This window comes from Mirounga angustirostris, unplaced genomic scaffold (assembly GCF_029215605.1).
Source record: "Mirounga angustirostris isolate CCGP_5_RB_7025 unplaced genomic scaffold, mMirAng1.0.hap1 SCAF_1, whole genome shotgun sequence".
NCBI classification, from domain to species: domain Eukaryota; kingdom Metazoa; phylum Chordata; class Mammalia; order Carnivora; family Phocidae; genus Mirounga; species Mirounga angustirostris.
The window spans coordinates 206362777-206378781 of NW_026991709.1; the positions used below are offsets into that span (position 1 = coordinate 206362777).

General features: G+C 57.1%; 1 protein-coding gene across 4 annotated transcripts; it reads right to left on the reverse strand.

Annotated features, from left to right (window-relative positions):
• Positions 1-158: 158 nt before the first annotated feature.
• CC2D1A (coiled-coil and C2 domain containing 1A) lies at positions 159-15939 on the reverse strand. 4 transcript variants are annotated; one of them, XM_054504890.2, is made up of 29 exons: positions 15637-15939; positions 14147-14282; positions 12451-12566; positions 12291-12356; positions 11901-12035; positions 11568-11802; positions 8439-8563; positions 8033-8105; positions 7817-7888; positions 7576-7706; positions 7425-7497; positions 6624-6757; positions 6159-6270; positions 5905-6077; positions 5060-5182; positions 4915-4973; positions 4706-4822; positions 3388-3461; positions 3255-3313; positions 3088-3139; positions 2864-2963; positions 2693-2783; positions 2227-2364; positions 2060-2121; positions 1216-1279; positions 995-1121; positions 845-921; positions 717-764; positions 159-640 (listed from the first exon to the last, which is right to left on the reverse strand). In XM_054504890.2, exons 1-29 carry the CDS (start codon positions 15694-15696, stop codon positions 620-622), a joined length of 2853 nt encoding a protein of 950 aa, XP_054360865.1. In that variant the 5' UTR covers positions 15697-15939; the 3' UTR covers positions 159-619. The 4 variants fall into 4 exon arrangements, with proteins under 4 accessions (XP_054360865.1, XP_045718836.1, XP_045718837.1 ...); XM_045862880.2 differs by having other exon boundaries at positions 2060-2124; XM_045862881.2 differs by having other exon boundaries at positions 6159-6273; positions 15637-15938.
• Positions 15940-16005: the final 66 nt, after the last annotated feature.

Consider the following 16005-nt stretch of genomic DNA (forward strand, 5'->3'; position numbering starts at 1 on the left):
ACCCCGGCATCAAGTGTGCAAAGCAGACACATCCTTCAGAGGCACACGCCCCCCCAGAGCCTGCCCCTCTTGCAGACACCTTGCCATCAACCCCCGGAGGGACTGTGGGGGGAGACCCAGCTAGTCACAGAGGGTGGGAGCAAGAAACAAAGACAGGACAGAGTGAGCCAGGTGTGGCCCTGGCTGTTTATTCCCTGTGTCAGCCCTGGGGAGCCAGCGGGGCTCTGGCCGACCTCAGCGGCTTCTTTGGGGTGTGGTGGGCTTCAGGGTTAAGGCTGGGGAGGGACAGGAAGTAAAGTGCTTGCAGGGGCCCTCGGGGCTTGGTCCTAGCTGCCCCCCCACCTCCGGGGCAGGCCAGGGGCCCGGCACCCCAGGCTGTGCAAACGGGACTGTCCAGGGCCCACCCAGCCAGGCCTGGGCAAGGGGCACAAGCCGGCTGGCAGTACTATCCCCAACGCCCCCTGCCAGGGAGGCTGTGGCCTGGTTGGGGGGACCCAGTGGGGGAATGTGTCCATCTGGAGTCGACTATCTGCTGATTGTCTGCTTGTCTGGTCCTCGGCTGTGGCCTTGGGCCTGCTCCCCACTCTCCAGGGGCCGGGCCGCCCGCTGGGTTGGCCCCTCACCTGCGGAGCCGCTGCAGCTGAGGGGGAGGCCACGGGAGTCAGGGGGGTGCTCAAGGCCACAGCCCCCCCCAACCCCATACCCTGGCCACTCACCTCACTCTCTACCAGGTTCCGCCTGTAGAGTGCCTCCTTTGCGGCCTCCTGGGGGCCAAGAGGTGGTCAGTGGGCTGCTGTCGCCGCCGGGCCCCCCCCGCCCCCCCCCCCGGCCCTCGCCAGCTCACCCTGCTCCCATCATTGCCCAGGCGCCGGGCGGCCTCGGTGTAGAACTGCAGCTGACGCTCCAGCTGGACCGCGTACTCTGATGGGGGGACCGGGTCAGGATGGGGACGGCCGCCCCGCCCGCCCCCCCCACACCCTCCGCGAGATCCTACCCCTCCGGAGGCCTGGGCCCCCCTGCTCCAGCCGCGCCCTCTGCCACTGGCTGCGCTGGATGATGTCCTGGTACTGCTGGGCCACTTCCGGGGGCACTGGCCGCCGCGCCTGCCTGAGGGCCAGGATCTGGGGGTGCCAAGCGGGGCACTGTGATGGCCCTGCCCGGGGCCTACGGAACCCCCAACCCTGCCCCACCGAGCCCACCACAGCAGGCACCCACCTTCCGCTCCAGACGCTCTTGATCGAAGGCCAGCACGCTGAGGCTGTGCAGGGGCCGCACTGATCTACGGAGATGGGGAAGGGTAAGGGGCAGCAAGGATCCCCCCCGAGCCCCAACCCCATTAATTCAACAGACACACTGGGCACTAGGGAATGGCAGGAGACAAGCCAGGCCCACCCTGCTGTTGCTGAGCCCGCAACCTAGTGGGGATGATGACTGTACACTCAGGCCAGGGCGATGCCAGGAGGTCAGGGAAGGCTTCCTAGGGGAGGCCATAGCCAAGTCGGCAGCCAAAGGGGTCAGAGCTGGGCAGGAGAGTGGGGGCCAAGTGGGTAGGGGTGCTCAGGGCAAGACCACAGAAAAGCCCAGAGGCCAGTAAAAACTAGGGAGTAGGTAACCATGAGCCAACAGGAGGAAGTGGAGAGAGAGAAGACTACTGGGTAAATTGATAATATCACAAAAGATCTTAAAAATCAGGGCGCCTGGGTGGCTCAGTTGGTTGGGCGACTGCCTTCGGCTCAGGTCATGATCCTGGAGTCCCGGGATCGAGTCCCGCATCGGGCTCCCTGCTCGGCAGGGGGTCTGCTTCTCCCTCGGACCCTCCTCCCTCTCATGCTCTCTGTCTCTCATTCTCTCTCTCGCAAATAAATAAATAAAATCTTTAAAAAAAAAAAAAATCAGGCTGAGCAGTTTAAACTGGATGCTTCAGGAGAAGGGGAGGCAGGACACGTTTTGGAGCACGAGGGAGACCTGCTACAATTTGTGCCTGATGGGAAATTGTCTGGGAGGGGCTGCGACAGGAAGAAGGGGCTTCTCTCCAGCATGGCTTGACCCAGCCACCTACCTGTTCCCTGGCTCCCTCGCAGGGGCGGGCACGGGAGGAGCCTTTGCTTTGGGCCCAGCAACCTGCTTCAGCGGACAGAACCAGGGCTGTGATTCCTGCCTCCCGCCCCCCCTCCACCCCCGAACCAAGCCACCCTCCCTGGGGCTGCTGATGGGCAAGAGTCTCACCGTGGACACAGCTGCTGGCACGGGGTCGATGACCAGCCACCTCTCGGTTGTGGTCTCTAGCTGCTGGGCCGTCAGGGGCTCCCGAATTCGGACCATCACCTCCAGCCGCCCCCCCGTGGGCCTGCGACCATCCAGGACCTGCGTGCAAATGAGGGGAGGCTCTGGAGAAGCGGCTGGAGGCCCCGGGTCGGGATCAGGGGGAACCAGGGCGATTTCCAAAATATGAGCCCCTGGGTATGGCTGAGATACCAACTGGTCAAAATGGAGCAGGGTGCTGGGAATATTTAGGGCTGGGCAGTAGGAAGGTCTGGAACTCCACCACCCGCCCTCCCCCCCCCCCGCCGGGGGAGGGTCTGGGTCAGCAGAGGAGACTCTTGGGAGGCCCAGGGCCTGTAGGAAGCATTTGAGTCATGTTAACAAATGACGGAGCCACACTGGAGCCTTCGGACAAATGCCCACATCTCACCTCAAGGATCTCCCGGACCTCGCATGCTGTCTCCAGGGCATCCAGCTTGAGCTGCGCTGTGCCCAGCACCCGGTCAGTCTTGAACAGCCCCCTGCGTGTGTGAAGGGGACAGGATGGTTGGCCCAGGACAGCTCCCCCTCCCCCAGAGTCCACCCAGCACCCCCAGCTCACCCCTTGTGGACCACTTCAAATTTGATGCCTTTGGTCTGGATGGCCCTTCGGAAGCCCCGGTGGCTGCGATTGATGCAGAGTTTGAACTGCTCCTTGAACTCTACTCAGGGAATGAGAACCGGGCGGATGAAGAGGAAAGAGGGAGGGGTCAGGCTATGGTCTCATGTTCTCGCTGCATGGGGCTGGGGTGCCTCCCGCCTCCGCTCAGCCTCCGCTCAGCTCACCGGGGGAGTCTGTGTTCTTAATCACACTGGTCTTGTCTTTCTGAGCTTCTTCCTGCAGCAGAATAGGAGGCAGGGAAACTTAGGGGCTGGGGCCTCCCCTGGCCCCCTGCCCACCCATTCCCAGCCCGATGAGGCTTGAGCCCATCCCTCCTTGGCTTTCAACATACCACATTGGGATAGGGGAAGTCAAACCGAACAAAGACATCCAGGTCACTGGGAGACAGCCCTGTGGGCAGACAAGGGTCAGAGCTGGGCAGAGGGGCAGTCCCTCAGCCCTCACCCCAGCCTGCCACCCCTCACCTGGGGGCGTGGGCAAGTTGATCCCCTTCACGATGAACAGGAGCATGTCGTTGCTGCTGAGGTCGGGGAAGATCCTTCAGGGAGGGCAGGTGGGGAGACAGAGGCACATGAGCCCCAACGCCTGCCGGCCTTCTCTTCCCTCCGCGGGGCCAGGGAACAAACCCCCTGCTGGCCTTTGCGGGTGTATCAGCTCCTGGGCTGATTTAGAATTAGACAGACCGGGAGTTCTTGGTCCAGTTCTGCCAATGGCTTATTTTTGAGACCTTTCTTCAGTCTGCACAGATCTATCTGGGACCCACTCTGTGCCAGCCGGTGGCCTCAGGGCCGGGGGAGCTTTCCTTCATTTAACATTTCGGGGGTCCCTAATATTCATCATCCAGTGCCCCGGCTGCTATGGGGTCTTCTTTATTCGCTTCATCTGACATTTCTTGAGCTACCATGTACCAGCCAGTGAGTGCCCTAGCTGCCAGGGGACCTTCCCTTCATTTAGCAATATTTCTGGAGCCCCTACTATGTGTCTGTCGGTGTCCTCGCTGCTGGGGATATGGAAGTAAGTGAGACGGACCCCATCCCTGGGTTCACGGGGCCCAAGCTAGCTGAGTGAACACAGGACCAATGAATATATAAATAGAGAAACAAAGCAATCCTGCAGAGAATTAAAATAGGGGAGAGAGTGGAGTGTGCTCAGGAAGGGCTGCTGTAGACGGAGTGGTCAAGGAGGGCCTCTCAGGGGAGGAGACATCACAGGTGATTCTGGATGCTGGGCAGATGCTGCTACATGGAGACCTGGGGAAGCGGGTCTAGGCAGAGGAAACAGCCGGTGCAAAGGCCCCGAGTAGGAACACAGTTGGTCCGTCTGGGGACCAAAAAGAGGCCTGTGTGGCAGGAGGCGAGCAAAATGGGGACAGTGGATGGAGGCGAGGTGGTGGGGAGCCGGGGTGAGGGGTGTGGCTTATCCTAGGTTATTGCAGTGGCTGCACCTAACCTCATCTATAAATGGGGAAAATGACCCCAATTCCCCCGGGTGTGGGAAGGCTTGAGAGGAGCAGGACCAACAACAACCATCCCGAGGGCTTGCCCAGGCCTTGGGACAAGGCACATCTCTGCACTCACTAGATCTTCCCCAGTTCCCAATGTGTCACTGTCAACACCCCATCACCATCCTTCACCTGCACCTCACAGCTGCCTCAGGACCCTTGCATATACCATGCTTTTACCACCCAACCAAACTCTCCCCCAGAGGCAAGTCTGCTGGTTTCTGGGGAGTGCAAACCCCTCTCCAAAGGGGCATTTGGGCCAAGGGGCATCAGGGCCTTACTTGATGACGCTGAAAGTTCTCTGCTCAAAGCGGGCAGTGGGCGTGGGGAGACCCCGGGCAAATGCCTGCTTCAGAATCTCCATGCTCCGCTTACAGTCCTCTGCCAGCTTCTCAAACCTGCCACCGAGAGAGCCCTGCTCAGGTCCCTAGTCCCAGGGGTGGGGCTGGGGGTGCAAATGTCTGGCAGAGGTGGGGGCAGGGGCACTTACTTGCTGGTTTCGGCAATGTTGCCCAGGTGGGTGAACTGGTTAGAGTGGTTCAGGCACATCTGAAGAGCAGGAGACCGTGAGGGGAGGGTTGGGGGGCCATGACCCTGGGGGAGGCCCGCTGAGCCGGGCTGGGGGCCCACCTCACCTCGTGCTGCTGCCTTATGAGCTTGGTGAGTTCACTGTAGCGCCGGGCAGACTCCTGAGACAGACCTGGGCCAGGCCGCTGGACCAGAGAGAAGTCATCCTTGTTGACAGGGGCGGGTGGCACCTGAGGAAGACAAGGATCATGGGGAGGGGACTGCTGGTCAGCAACGAACAGGCCCAGCCATGGAAATGTCAACCATCCCTGGAGAAGTCTTCCTGGACCACTGTTTTGCCCCTGCCCTGGTCTTTCTTCTTCTCCAAGGTGACAAGCAGTGCAAAGAGAAAAGTGGACAGTCCTTCCCAAAGTGGCAGCCTCTATTAACTGTTTCCCCCAAATGTGATCCTTACCCTCTCTTCCCTAGTAATGGAGTTCTAGCTAGGCACACGGCCAAGAGACTACATATCCCAGCATCCCTTGCAGCTGGGTATACCTGTGACTCAGCCCCGGCCAGTGGAAGGTGAGCAGAAGTGATGGCACACCATGTCACTTCCTTTAAAGGAAACTGCTTGCCTTGCCCTTTCTTTCTCTCACCACTTCCCACGGACTGAATGACGACAGGGCATCAACCCACTCTGACCATGTGGACAAAGATGACCTCCTAGGGTGTGGCAGAGCAACAAGATGGAAGGAACCTGGGCCCTAGCAGGCTTTGTCTTTCAGAGCCCAGATTGCCCTGAGCATTACGTGCAAGAAATATGTCTGTCTTCTTTGAGCCACTGTCTTAGGGGGACCTATTTGTTATAGCAGCTTCGCCTGAACCCTAATATACTCCCAGGCTCATGGCTAAGTGGCCAGAGCCCTGTGGGTGGGTGCCTGGGAAAGTCCAGCAAGCCTAGAGAGTTCACCTTGGCGATGTCCACAGGCAGCCCGTTGCGTGAGGCCTCCAGCATGGGCTCCAGCCCCTTGGCCTGGCGCAGGTGCATCTTGGCACCCTCTACGTCATTCTTCTGCTTGGCTCGCAGCGCGGCCTGCAGGAGCTGCTTCTTGCGGCCCTCCAGGAAGGCCAGCTGCTGCTGGGCTGTGGGTACCGAGGTGTCGACGGGTGCTGCCCAGCCCAGGGCCAAGCAATGGGCAGCCAGGGAGGGGAGGGCATACCTACCTCTGGTGGATGTGCCCTTGGGGGCTGTTTTGGCTGCTGGGGCAGAGCCTGACTGAGGTGCCCTTGAGGGTGGGGCCTTGGGTTGGGCCATGGGGGCCGGAGGGCTGGTGGGCTGCTGAGGGAGGGAGAGGAAGTCAGAGCTCTCCCAGTGCCTGCAGTGGTTCCACTCCCCAGAGGGTCAGGGCCTGATGCTGACAGCAGGGACCGTCTTAGTTGCCGTTTCCTCAGCACTGAACGCAACCTATGGTCCCATTCTCGTTGAATCTTTGCAACAGCCCTGGGACACAGAGACTGTCACCACATCCACTTTACAGATGAGGAGACAGGATCAGAGAGCAAAATGACCTGCCTGTGGCCACACAGCCGGGAAGAGGCAGGGCGGGGATAAGGCCAGTTCTTCCCCAGTGTCAGGATTTTGCTTTGCTGTCGCTCCCTGCCTCACCCCAAGACCCCAGCCCCTCACACCTTCTTAGGTTCCTCATCCTCTTCATCTTCTGGGCCTTCCTCCTGGTTGGCCAGCTTCATGGCAGTTTCCAGGACCCCCACCAGGCTCTGCTGGGTGGGCTCAGTGGCCTCCAGGCCCTGGATGGGGGGAAAGCCTGGGCGGCCAGTCAGGACCCAGTCAGGAGGGAGAGACCCACGCCATTATGGTGGAGAACGTGGGTTCCTCTCCCTCCTAAGGAGCCTCAGGGCTTTGGATATACTTTGAATCCAGGAAGGAGCTCCTGCTGCTTCTGTGTAGACACCAGATCATTCCAACCTCCCTCTTGCCTCTTGGTGCCTCTCACCTGACCCTGGGCCTTGACCCCCAGACTCCAACAAGCTAGCACTAGATGAGGTGGGGTACTGGGCCCAAGAGGTGGTCACAGGCCTGGGGGGGATTCCCAGGGGACCAAGGTGCTAAGTGATAACTGCTCTCACGGGGGACACACAGGCAGCTCTGAGAACCCAGAGGAGACCCCCCAACCCCCTGGGAGGCTAAGTAGGTATGTGTAAAACTGAGAGCAGATGACTAGGAGAGAGTGAGTTGAACAAAGAAGAAATGGAGGGATCAGATGATGGTGGGCTGATGAATAGGTTCTCCCAATAAACCCCCTTGATTTTTAGTGTCTGCCCATTGCCAGGTATAAACCCTCCTACTGTGACCCAACTTTAAGCTACCAATCGTCTAACAAGTTTGCAGAATTCCTGAATGCGTAGCAAAGAGCGCCCTGGGCCTGTCCCATGCTCAGAGGTCAGAGGGCTAGGGGGAGGGGCAGTGCCTACCTGGGGGCACCGGTAGTTCAGCCACATCTACTGCTCGGCCGGCCTTGTGGGCTCGGATGGCATCTTGGTATTGCTGCAGCGGACACAATATCAGGGTTATGTGGGCCAGGTCTCCAGGGGCCGTCTCCCTGCCTACCGGGCCCCCACACACCTTGACGATGCGCTCATGCATGCGAGCCTTCCGCTGGTCCCCTTTGCTCTTGGCCTGGGCTGCAGCCACGTGGTATCGCCCCATCCGCTGCTCCAGTGCCTCCAGGAGAGTCCGTGGAGGTGGGGGAACCTCTGGGGCAGACGGGGACGGCGGGAGGCAGAGGGGCCGGGTTAAGAGTCTTGGGAAGGAGAGAGACTGTCCTGCCCTGGCCTGCCCGTCACACAGGGTTCCAGGAGCCTACCTGGCGTGGAGGGCACCGTGGCGGGAGCTGGAGGCTGCAGTGGTGGTGACGGTGGGTCTGGGGGCAGCTGGTCTGAGGGCAGAGAGGTCCAGTCCAATGAGAGGCTTGCTTGGGCACCCCCTCCCCCACCCCAGGCTCATGTAGCCTGAGGGGGTTCCTAGGTGACCAGTGAGGGTGGCAGCAAGTCCTGAAGGGTGACCAGGGTAGGGTTCTCACCAGGGGGAGGTGGCAGGTGGGACAGGTCCACAGGCTCCCCCCGGCTCAGGGCCTCCAAGACGGCATCGAAGCTCTGACAGAAAGAAGGAGATCAGGGGAGGAGGCTGCAGCTGGGGGCCAGGACCCTGTGGGGAGCCTCTGTGCCCCACCATTTGACAGAGGACCCCCAGCTCTATCCATGCCTCTGCACCATCTTGCTTTAAGCACCTTCCAATATTTATGCCCATTTCACAGACAGGGTAAACTGGGGCTTTAACAGGTACAGCAAACTACAGCTCGGGAGTGACTGAGAGCCAGGATTTAAATGTGGGCCTGTGTGACGGCAGAGCTCCTGCTCTTGGCCACCATGCAAAGCCAGGAGCATCCTGTCTTTGCCCTCCGGCCCCGTCCGCCCGTCTGCACGCACCTTGGCCACACGGAAGTGTCTGGTGGCAATGGCAGTATCTCCCTGCTGCTTGGCGTGGAGGGCAGCCAACTTATATTCACGCTGGCGGCTCTGCAACTGGGCCAGGGGGCCGGGGCTGCAGGCACCTGGGAGGGGGAACAGCGCATGAACCATTTCTTTTTTTGAAGATTTCGTATATTTATTTTGGAGAGAAAGAGAGAGAGCAGAGGGTCAGAGGGAGCCCCTCAACGTGGGGCTTAAACTCATGACCCTGAGATCAAGAGTCTTGTGCTCGGGGCACCTGGGGGGCTCAGTCGTTAAGCGTCTGCCTTCGGCTCAGGTCATGATCCCAGGGTCCTGGGGTCAAGCCCCGCATCGGGCTCCCTGCTCCGCGGGAAGCCTGCTTCTCCCTCTCCCACTCCCCCCTGCTTGTGTTCCCTCTCTTGCTGTGTCTTTCTCTGTCAAATAAATAAATAAAATCTTTAAAAAAAAAAAAAAAGAGTCTTGTGCTCTATGGACTGAGCCGGCCAGGCGCCCCTTCATTTATTTCTTTTCAATTGTGGCAAAATACACATGAAATTCACCATCTTTTTTTTTTTTTTTTTTTTTAAGATTTTATTTGGGAGAGGGAGAAGCAGCCTCCCCACCGAGCAGAGAGCCAGATGTGGGGCTTGATCCCAGGAACCTGGGATCATGACTTGAGCCGAAGGCAAATGCTTAACAAACTGAGCCACCCAGGCGCCCCTGAAATTCTCCATCTTAACCCTTTCTAAGTATACAGTTCAGTAGCATTCAGTTGACCCTTGAACAATGTGGGGGTTAAGGGTGCCAACAGCCCTCCCACCACACAGTTGAAAATCTACTTTGACTCCCCCGAAACTTCACTATTATAGCTTACTACTGACTGGAAGCATTATCAATGATAAAGGCAGTCGATCTACACATTTTGTATGTTACGTACATTATATACCATGTTCTTATAATAAAGTAAGCTAAAGAAAATGATACTAGGAAAGCCACAATGAGGAGAAATACAGTGTTGTACTGTGTTAATCAAAGAAATAGTGACCCGCTCAGTTCAAAGCTGCGTTGTTCAAGGGTCAACTGTAAATGTGGGTGCTTGAAAGTCTTTTCTTGACCACCCTACTGTACACTTGTAACCAAAATCTCTCCCTGCAGTGCATTGGCAAAGTGAAGAAACAAAGAGTTAAGCTTCTTTTCGGTGTGTTCATTACAGGATCAAATAATACAGTTCAATAGGTTTTCAGGAGAAGTATCTCTAAACAGAAAGCAATCCGTGCAATTTTTGGTATAAAAAAACAAAGTGTAATAGATACACCATCCAGGGTCCACAAATCCTGGAAAGCCGCATGCGTTGTACTTTCTCAGACTGACAACTGCACTTACAGCTTTAAGTTTAGGTGTAGTTGCCTGAAAAGCTGTCCGTAGGTTGAAGCTAAACACCTTGACTTTTGCCTGGTTTTATGTCCTATCATTGCAAGTCTCTGAGTTAAGAAAATGCTTTTCGGGCACCTGGGTGGCTCGGATGGTTGAGCATCTGCCTTCAGCTCAGGTCATGATCCCAGGGTCCTGGGATCGAGTCCCACATCGGGCTCCCTGCTCCTTGGGAGCCGGCTTTTCTCTCTCTCTCTCTCTCTCTCTCTGTCTCTCATGAATAAAAAAAAAAAAAAAAAAAAAAAAAAGAAAATGCTTTTCCAGGTTGAATCATGGGTATTTTTAGGACGCAACTGAGCAAAGCCTAAATACATCAAGCTTCTGGATGAAGAATTTTTATATACCAAGAGTAAAATTTTATGAGCAAGGTACCTCTTGCCTGACATGGTCGGGGCTGGGTCCACCCTCTACCAATTAACTCCTGTTTCCTGGTTTATTCTTTCCCAACTTCCCTGTTTTCTTTTTTTAAAGCATAAAGAAACCTGCTTCATACCAACAAACAGATGGCAAGAGGCGAAGTCTTGTCATCACCCTGTCGGGGGATCCCCTGAACCCCTGCCAACCTATGTGCCAAAACCCCGTGGTGAGAAACGTTTTGGTGATCTCGGTGGAGAAGTTCAGGTGGTGATTTCCAACAATCCTCCTTGACCTTTGCCAAAACAACAGCTTAGAAACCAGTCTGGCTGTGGAAAGATTTAGACCTGCTGTTTACTTTCTCAACCGGGCCAGCCCAGTTTTAAGTGTCTCTTTGGTTCGCTTGGGGAGCGTCTGCCTCTGGGGCAGAGCCTGTGTTGATATTCTAGAAGGGGGGGGCACTCCTTTCCCATAGTGGGAGGAGGGCCACCCGAGAAGGAAAGCCTCTTGGGAGGTTGGAAAACCTCCAGCAGGTGAGTTTTAGGAGAGAAGACAGACAAGCGGAGGGCTTGGAAATTATCCACTTACAACTCTCTGCGAAAGAACGTAGTCCTCAAAAGGAGCGGAACTCTGACGCATGCTGCAGTATTACACAAGTGAAAGAAGCTGGACCCAAAAGGACAACTAGCGTGTGGTTCTACTTACACGAAGTATCCAGGAGAGGCAAAGTCATAGACAGAGAGCGAATGGTGGGGGCCAGGGGCTGGGGGGAGGGAGAATGGGGGAGTTAGTGCTTCATGGGGACAGAGTTGTTGTTTGCGGTAATGAAAAATCTTTGGAAAAAGATAGGGGTGGTGGTTGTACCACACTGTGTGAATGTGCTACACACCACTCAGTTAATTGCACACTAAAAAATGGTTACAATGGCCAATGTTATGTTATATATATTATACCACCACACACACACAAAAGGTATCCATGAACTCCAGAGGCATGAGGACCTAGGAAGAGGAGGGGTGTTAAGAATATCTAACAACTGGGGAGCCTGGGTGGCTCAGTTGGTTGGTTAAGCGTTCGGTTCCTGATTTCAGCTCAGGTCATGATCTCCGGGCTGTGGGATGGAGCTCTGCCTTGGGCTCTGTGCTCAGTGCAGAGTTGGGATTCTCTCTCTCCCTCTGCCCCTCCCCACCGTTTGCTCACGCTCAATGAATGAATGAATGAAGGAAGGAATGAATGAATGAATATCTAATGAATGAATGAGTCAGCACCCCCACAAAATGGCCAACTGCTGAATACCACCCCCGCAAATCCCATGTCAGTCCAGCCTTGCCCTTGGCCTACCTGGAGGAAGCTGGGGCTTAGCCAAACCTATGGATGTGGCTGGAGTCGTGGAAGGAGGGCCTTCTACCGTGATCCTGGGCTCTGGGACTGGCTGGTTTGCAGAGGCCAGCGGCGCGGGCGCCGGAGAGTGGCTGGGCGTGGTTGCCGGGCCCTTCCCCACTGCCACAGGTGGCGGGATGTCCCCTTCATTGATGGCGTTACCCTTCTGGACGGAGGCCAGCAGGTTTTCGAGTGTCTGAGAGAAGGTGTGAAAGTGGGTTTTAGAGGAGCCTGGAGCTGGGTGCAGTGGGCTGTGGTAGGGTCCCAGCACCCTCCCATCACCTGCCCGCTCACCTTAAGCCCCCGGTCGTAGCGCCGCATCTTGGCACCATCTCCAGCTTGCCTAGCGCTTTCGATCGCTGTCTGGTAGAGGGCCAGCCTCTCCTGCAAGGTGGCCTCCACCCCTGGGCTGGGGGCTGTGGCCTTCGGCTGCAGGAGGGACCGGGGCATGGTCTGGGTGGGACCCCACCTGAGTTCTCCCCAAGAGCTCCCTTGCCAAGTGCCTCCCACACACCAGGCATGTTGCCCCTGGGCCAGCTGTCCCACCCCACCCCCCGGCCAGGAGGAAATCATCATCCCCCTCCGGTCTCAGAGGTGTCATGTCACCTGCCCAAGGTAACATGGCCGAGGGGCCAGGGAAGGCCTCCAACTCTGGGCTATGTGGAGCGGGTTGCTGGGCTATACCTGAGCCACAGGAGGGTGGGACTCCACAGTCTTCTGTGCCTCCCCAAGGACCTCGTTCAGCTCTGCCTGCAGGGGCACACGGCCGGGGGCCGAGCATGAGGGCCCGCTGGATGGCGCAATGACAGCGCGGGAGGCCCCCTGCCTTGCCCCGGGTGCTCACCAGCAGGTCATCATCAGCCTCCACATCCTCCTCGTCCGTACCCTCATCCTCACCCTCATCCGGGTCTCTCATGCACAGGCTGGCCATCTTGTCAATAGCCTCCATGGGCAGGGGGCCTGGTGGCAGGTAGAGGCCCCAGCTGGACTGGGATCCTTCAAGAGTCCCCAGCCTCCCATCCCGGTTACCCATGACCCCAAGGACTAGGGCAGCATGGCCCCCTCCCGGCCCTTCCATGGCACCCCACGGCCCTCAGGCCCACCAGGTATGATCCCGATCCCCGCAGATCTCGCCCGCCTCGTCTCTCCCTTATCAAGCCCGATTCGGCACCCTGGCTTCGCAGCTTTCTCACTTTGGAGCCCTGGGCAAGTCACTTGCCCTCTCTGGGACTCAGTCTTCCCATCTATCGGACGAGGACAAGTTTCTCTCTCACAGGTCCGTTGTGGGAACTAAAGATAAATGAAGCTCCAGAACAGCATGTGGTCAGCAGTTTGTTATTTGAGTTAATCCTCATTATGTGCGTTAGTTCTGTTCTATAAAACTGCCTTAAATGCTGACTTAGGGAACACTGGACCACGGCCCCTGGAGGAAATACAAGGTTCGGGTCCCATGAGCCTCTGGGCACAACATTTTTGTCAACCAGTCAATACATAACCTTGCTTAATGTGTGTTTCTATCTAATGACACCTTTTTAAGTATATATTGTTGATTTGTGAACCCCGAACTCAAGGCCAAGAGCAGCACTGTAACTCACGTCTGAATGAAGCTCATCTGTTATGTCTCTTCTCCATAAGACACATCACAGCCTTCTTGCTCTTAGAGACACGAGACAGCACTAAGCCCTACACCTGGGGGCCGTTTTGAAGGTAAAATCACCAACAAAAAGCACCAAAATGAGAGAAAATGCAGCCTTACACAGACTGGGGAAAGGACACTTGTTTACAGCATGCCCCGGGACAAGAGCGACTCCAACTTCCGGCAGCTCTGTGCATGCCTGCCAATAATTGCAAAAGCTCCCCAAGTATTGATTTGGGTGTTCCAAATAAAGCTTAGCCCGTAGGGGAATTCACAAATATGGAATTCATCAATAATGAGGGTTGACTGAATCAGCAGAAAAGTATAAAGGTTCCGTTTGCCCTCAGAGCTCCAGCCTCACTGCCCACTACAGAGTTGCTGCCCCCTGCCACCTCCCCTAGGGGGCTTTTGCAGGTGCTGGGGCCTCTCCCAAAAGTGCTTCCCAGCTCTTCACCTGGCCCTCCTTACTGTGGGTGCCTCTTGCGGGCATCTGGCCCCAGCTCACAGGTCTCTCCCATCGCTCTGTGCTTCCCTCATCCCAGCCCTCATCACGGGGACTGCAAACTGGAGGAAATGCTAGACCCTGTGTGAAGTGCTTTATGAACAGTAGAAGAGTAACTCCTGTGATTAAGTGCAGTCATTATTCCCATTTTACAGATGGGGAAACTGAGGCCCACAGAGATGCTGGGACTCATCAAGTCACACAGCCAGTAAGTGGCAGAGTTGGGATTCGAACCCTCACCCTGGGTCCAGAGTTGATCACTTAACCTTTTACCCAGGCTGTGGGTTCCAGGAGGGCAAAGACCTTCTCTGTCTCCTCTCCTCCTTCTCCCCAGGACCCAGCGCTGAGCCCTGCCCACAGCAGGAGCTCAGAAAATGTTCAGGGGTGTGTTGAGAGTCTCACCTTTGCCTTTGAGCTTCTCCAGGACTTGGGGCTGGCCCCCAACCAAGGCCAAGAACTCAGCCTCCAGTTCCTCATCGTTAACTCCATCTTCAGGGATCATCAGGCCGTCTGGGGAGAGGTCAACCAGCAGGCCCAGCTGAGGGAAGAGCAAGGGTCCAGTCAGACCTCGGAATGCACCCCACCTGGCCAGAAGGCAGCCAGGATGGACCCAGAGTTCCCTCAGGAGGAAGGAAACCCAGACCTCCTGGGGAAAGTCATTTTCCCTGGGGAGTGCCAGGAGGCTGGAATGGGCTCAGAATGCAACAGGTGTCCCAAGATGGGCCAGGCCCTCTGGCACAGATCAACACGGGGCGAAGGGCAGGCAGAGACCCTGCTCCCTGCTCTGAGCCCACGCCCATGATGTGCTGCTGACCAAGTTCAGTGGGAAAAGCAGGCCCTACACCTTGCCCAAAGCAAAGTCACTCTGCACACCTGGGCTTTTCCTTCCAGCATACTCAGGAGAGGGGGCCAGACAGGAAGGTTGCAAGAGCAAACAGAAGCCCGGAAAACAACACAGAAGTTGAAAGCGGGGTTTTCATTGTGTAACAGACCTGTCTTCCTATCCCCTCCTAATTCATGACCAATCATGATGTGATAATATTATGTTGAACTGTACAAAATTGCCTTTTCTGTGGGTCAAAATGGGCAATTATGTATGGCTCCTTTTAATAGTAATAATGAAGTTACACTTATTGAGGGCTATGTTCTAGCACTTTCCATAAACTATCTCAATGAATTTTCACAACTGTCCTGTGACACAGGAACTGTTAGGGCCTCCATTTTACAGATGAGGAATCTGAGGCGTAAGAGCTGAGAAGCCGAGTGTCCAACGTACAGAGACCAGCAGGGAACTCCAGGCTGGCCAGACTCTAATACCCCGGCACTAAGCTATGGCCTGGGCTTCTTCCATCAAAGCTGAGAAAATCAACTCTCCAGGTGCCTGGGGCAGAGGAGATGGAGAAGGAAAGGAGGTCCAGACACAGTCCCATGGGCTCATGGCAGCAGCTCTGGATTTGCACTTCACTCTGGCCAAGCCGTTAATCCCTATGACCTTGGGAAGCTGTCTTCACCTCTCTGGGCCTCAGTGTCCTCATCTGTACAGTGGGGATAAAAAGAGTCTGACTTGGCCTGGCAGACGCGAGGTTCCGTGCGTGTTCAGGCCAGGAGTGCAGTAACTATCCTTATCCCAGGTCCGAGGCCTTCCCCTCCCAAACTGGAGAGGCTGCGGCAACAGGTGGCCCTGAGCCCAGGGCGGGGCGCCAAGAGCTGAGGAGCTGGGGAGCAGGGGCCAGCAGGCCGCACTTTGGGGGCAGAACCTCATCTGGAGGGCGGGGACAGGGGCTCACTTGGGGGTGGTGATCGGGTTCCCCTTGGGGGGGTGGGGCCCTCCCCTGAACCTGTGATAGGGGTGAGTAGGGTTCCCTAGGCAAGGCCGTGGGGTACAGACTCACCTGGCGGGCGGCGGCGGCACCTCGGCCTGGGGGTCCCGGGGGTCCCTTCCTCTTGTGCATCTTCCAGGCTGGATGCCCGGGCCACTGGCCACCTCGCCTGGCCTTGCCCTGCCTCCTCCCCCGGGGCCTATCGCCGCGCACGCGCACTTCCTGAGCCCCGCGCCCCTCGCTGGTGCCCTGCGACCGCTGACCCCGCGCCCTCGACCCCCGGAGTGGCCGTCTCACTTCCGCCTCGGCCCTGGGGCGCCGCGGCACCGGAGCGCAGCCACTGGACTTGCTGGGCCCGCCGCACTGAAACTACAACTCCCGGCAGGCAATGCGCGGCACGCGTGCGTACTGCGGGGCGGTGGGCGGGGCCGCGGGCTGCGC

What these genes read in the sequence shown, in the direction of transcription:
- CC2D1A (XM_045862879.2), bottom strand. Translation starts at nt 15,696, where the DNA reads ATGCACAAGAGGAAGGGACCCCCGGGACCCCCAGGCCGAGGTGCCGCC. An exon ending in CACGGTGCCCTCCACGCCAG is followed by an intron (nt 7,707 to 7,816) that starts GTAGGCTCCTGG and finishes CGTCTGCCCCAG; the next exon opens with AGGTTCCCCCACCTCCACGG. An exon ending in AACATTGCCGAAACCAGCAA is followed by an intron (nt 4,823 to 4,914) that starts GTAAGTGCCCCT and finishes TCTCGGTGGCAG; the next exon opens with GTTTGAGAAGCTGGCAGAGG.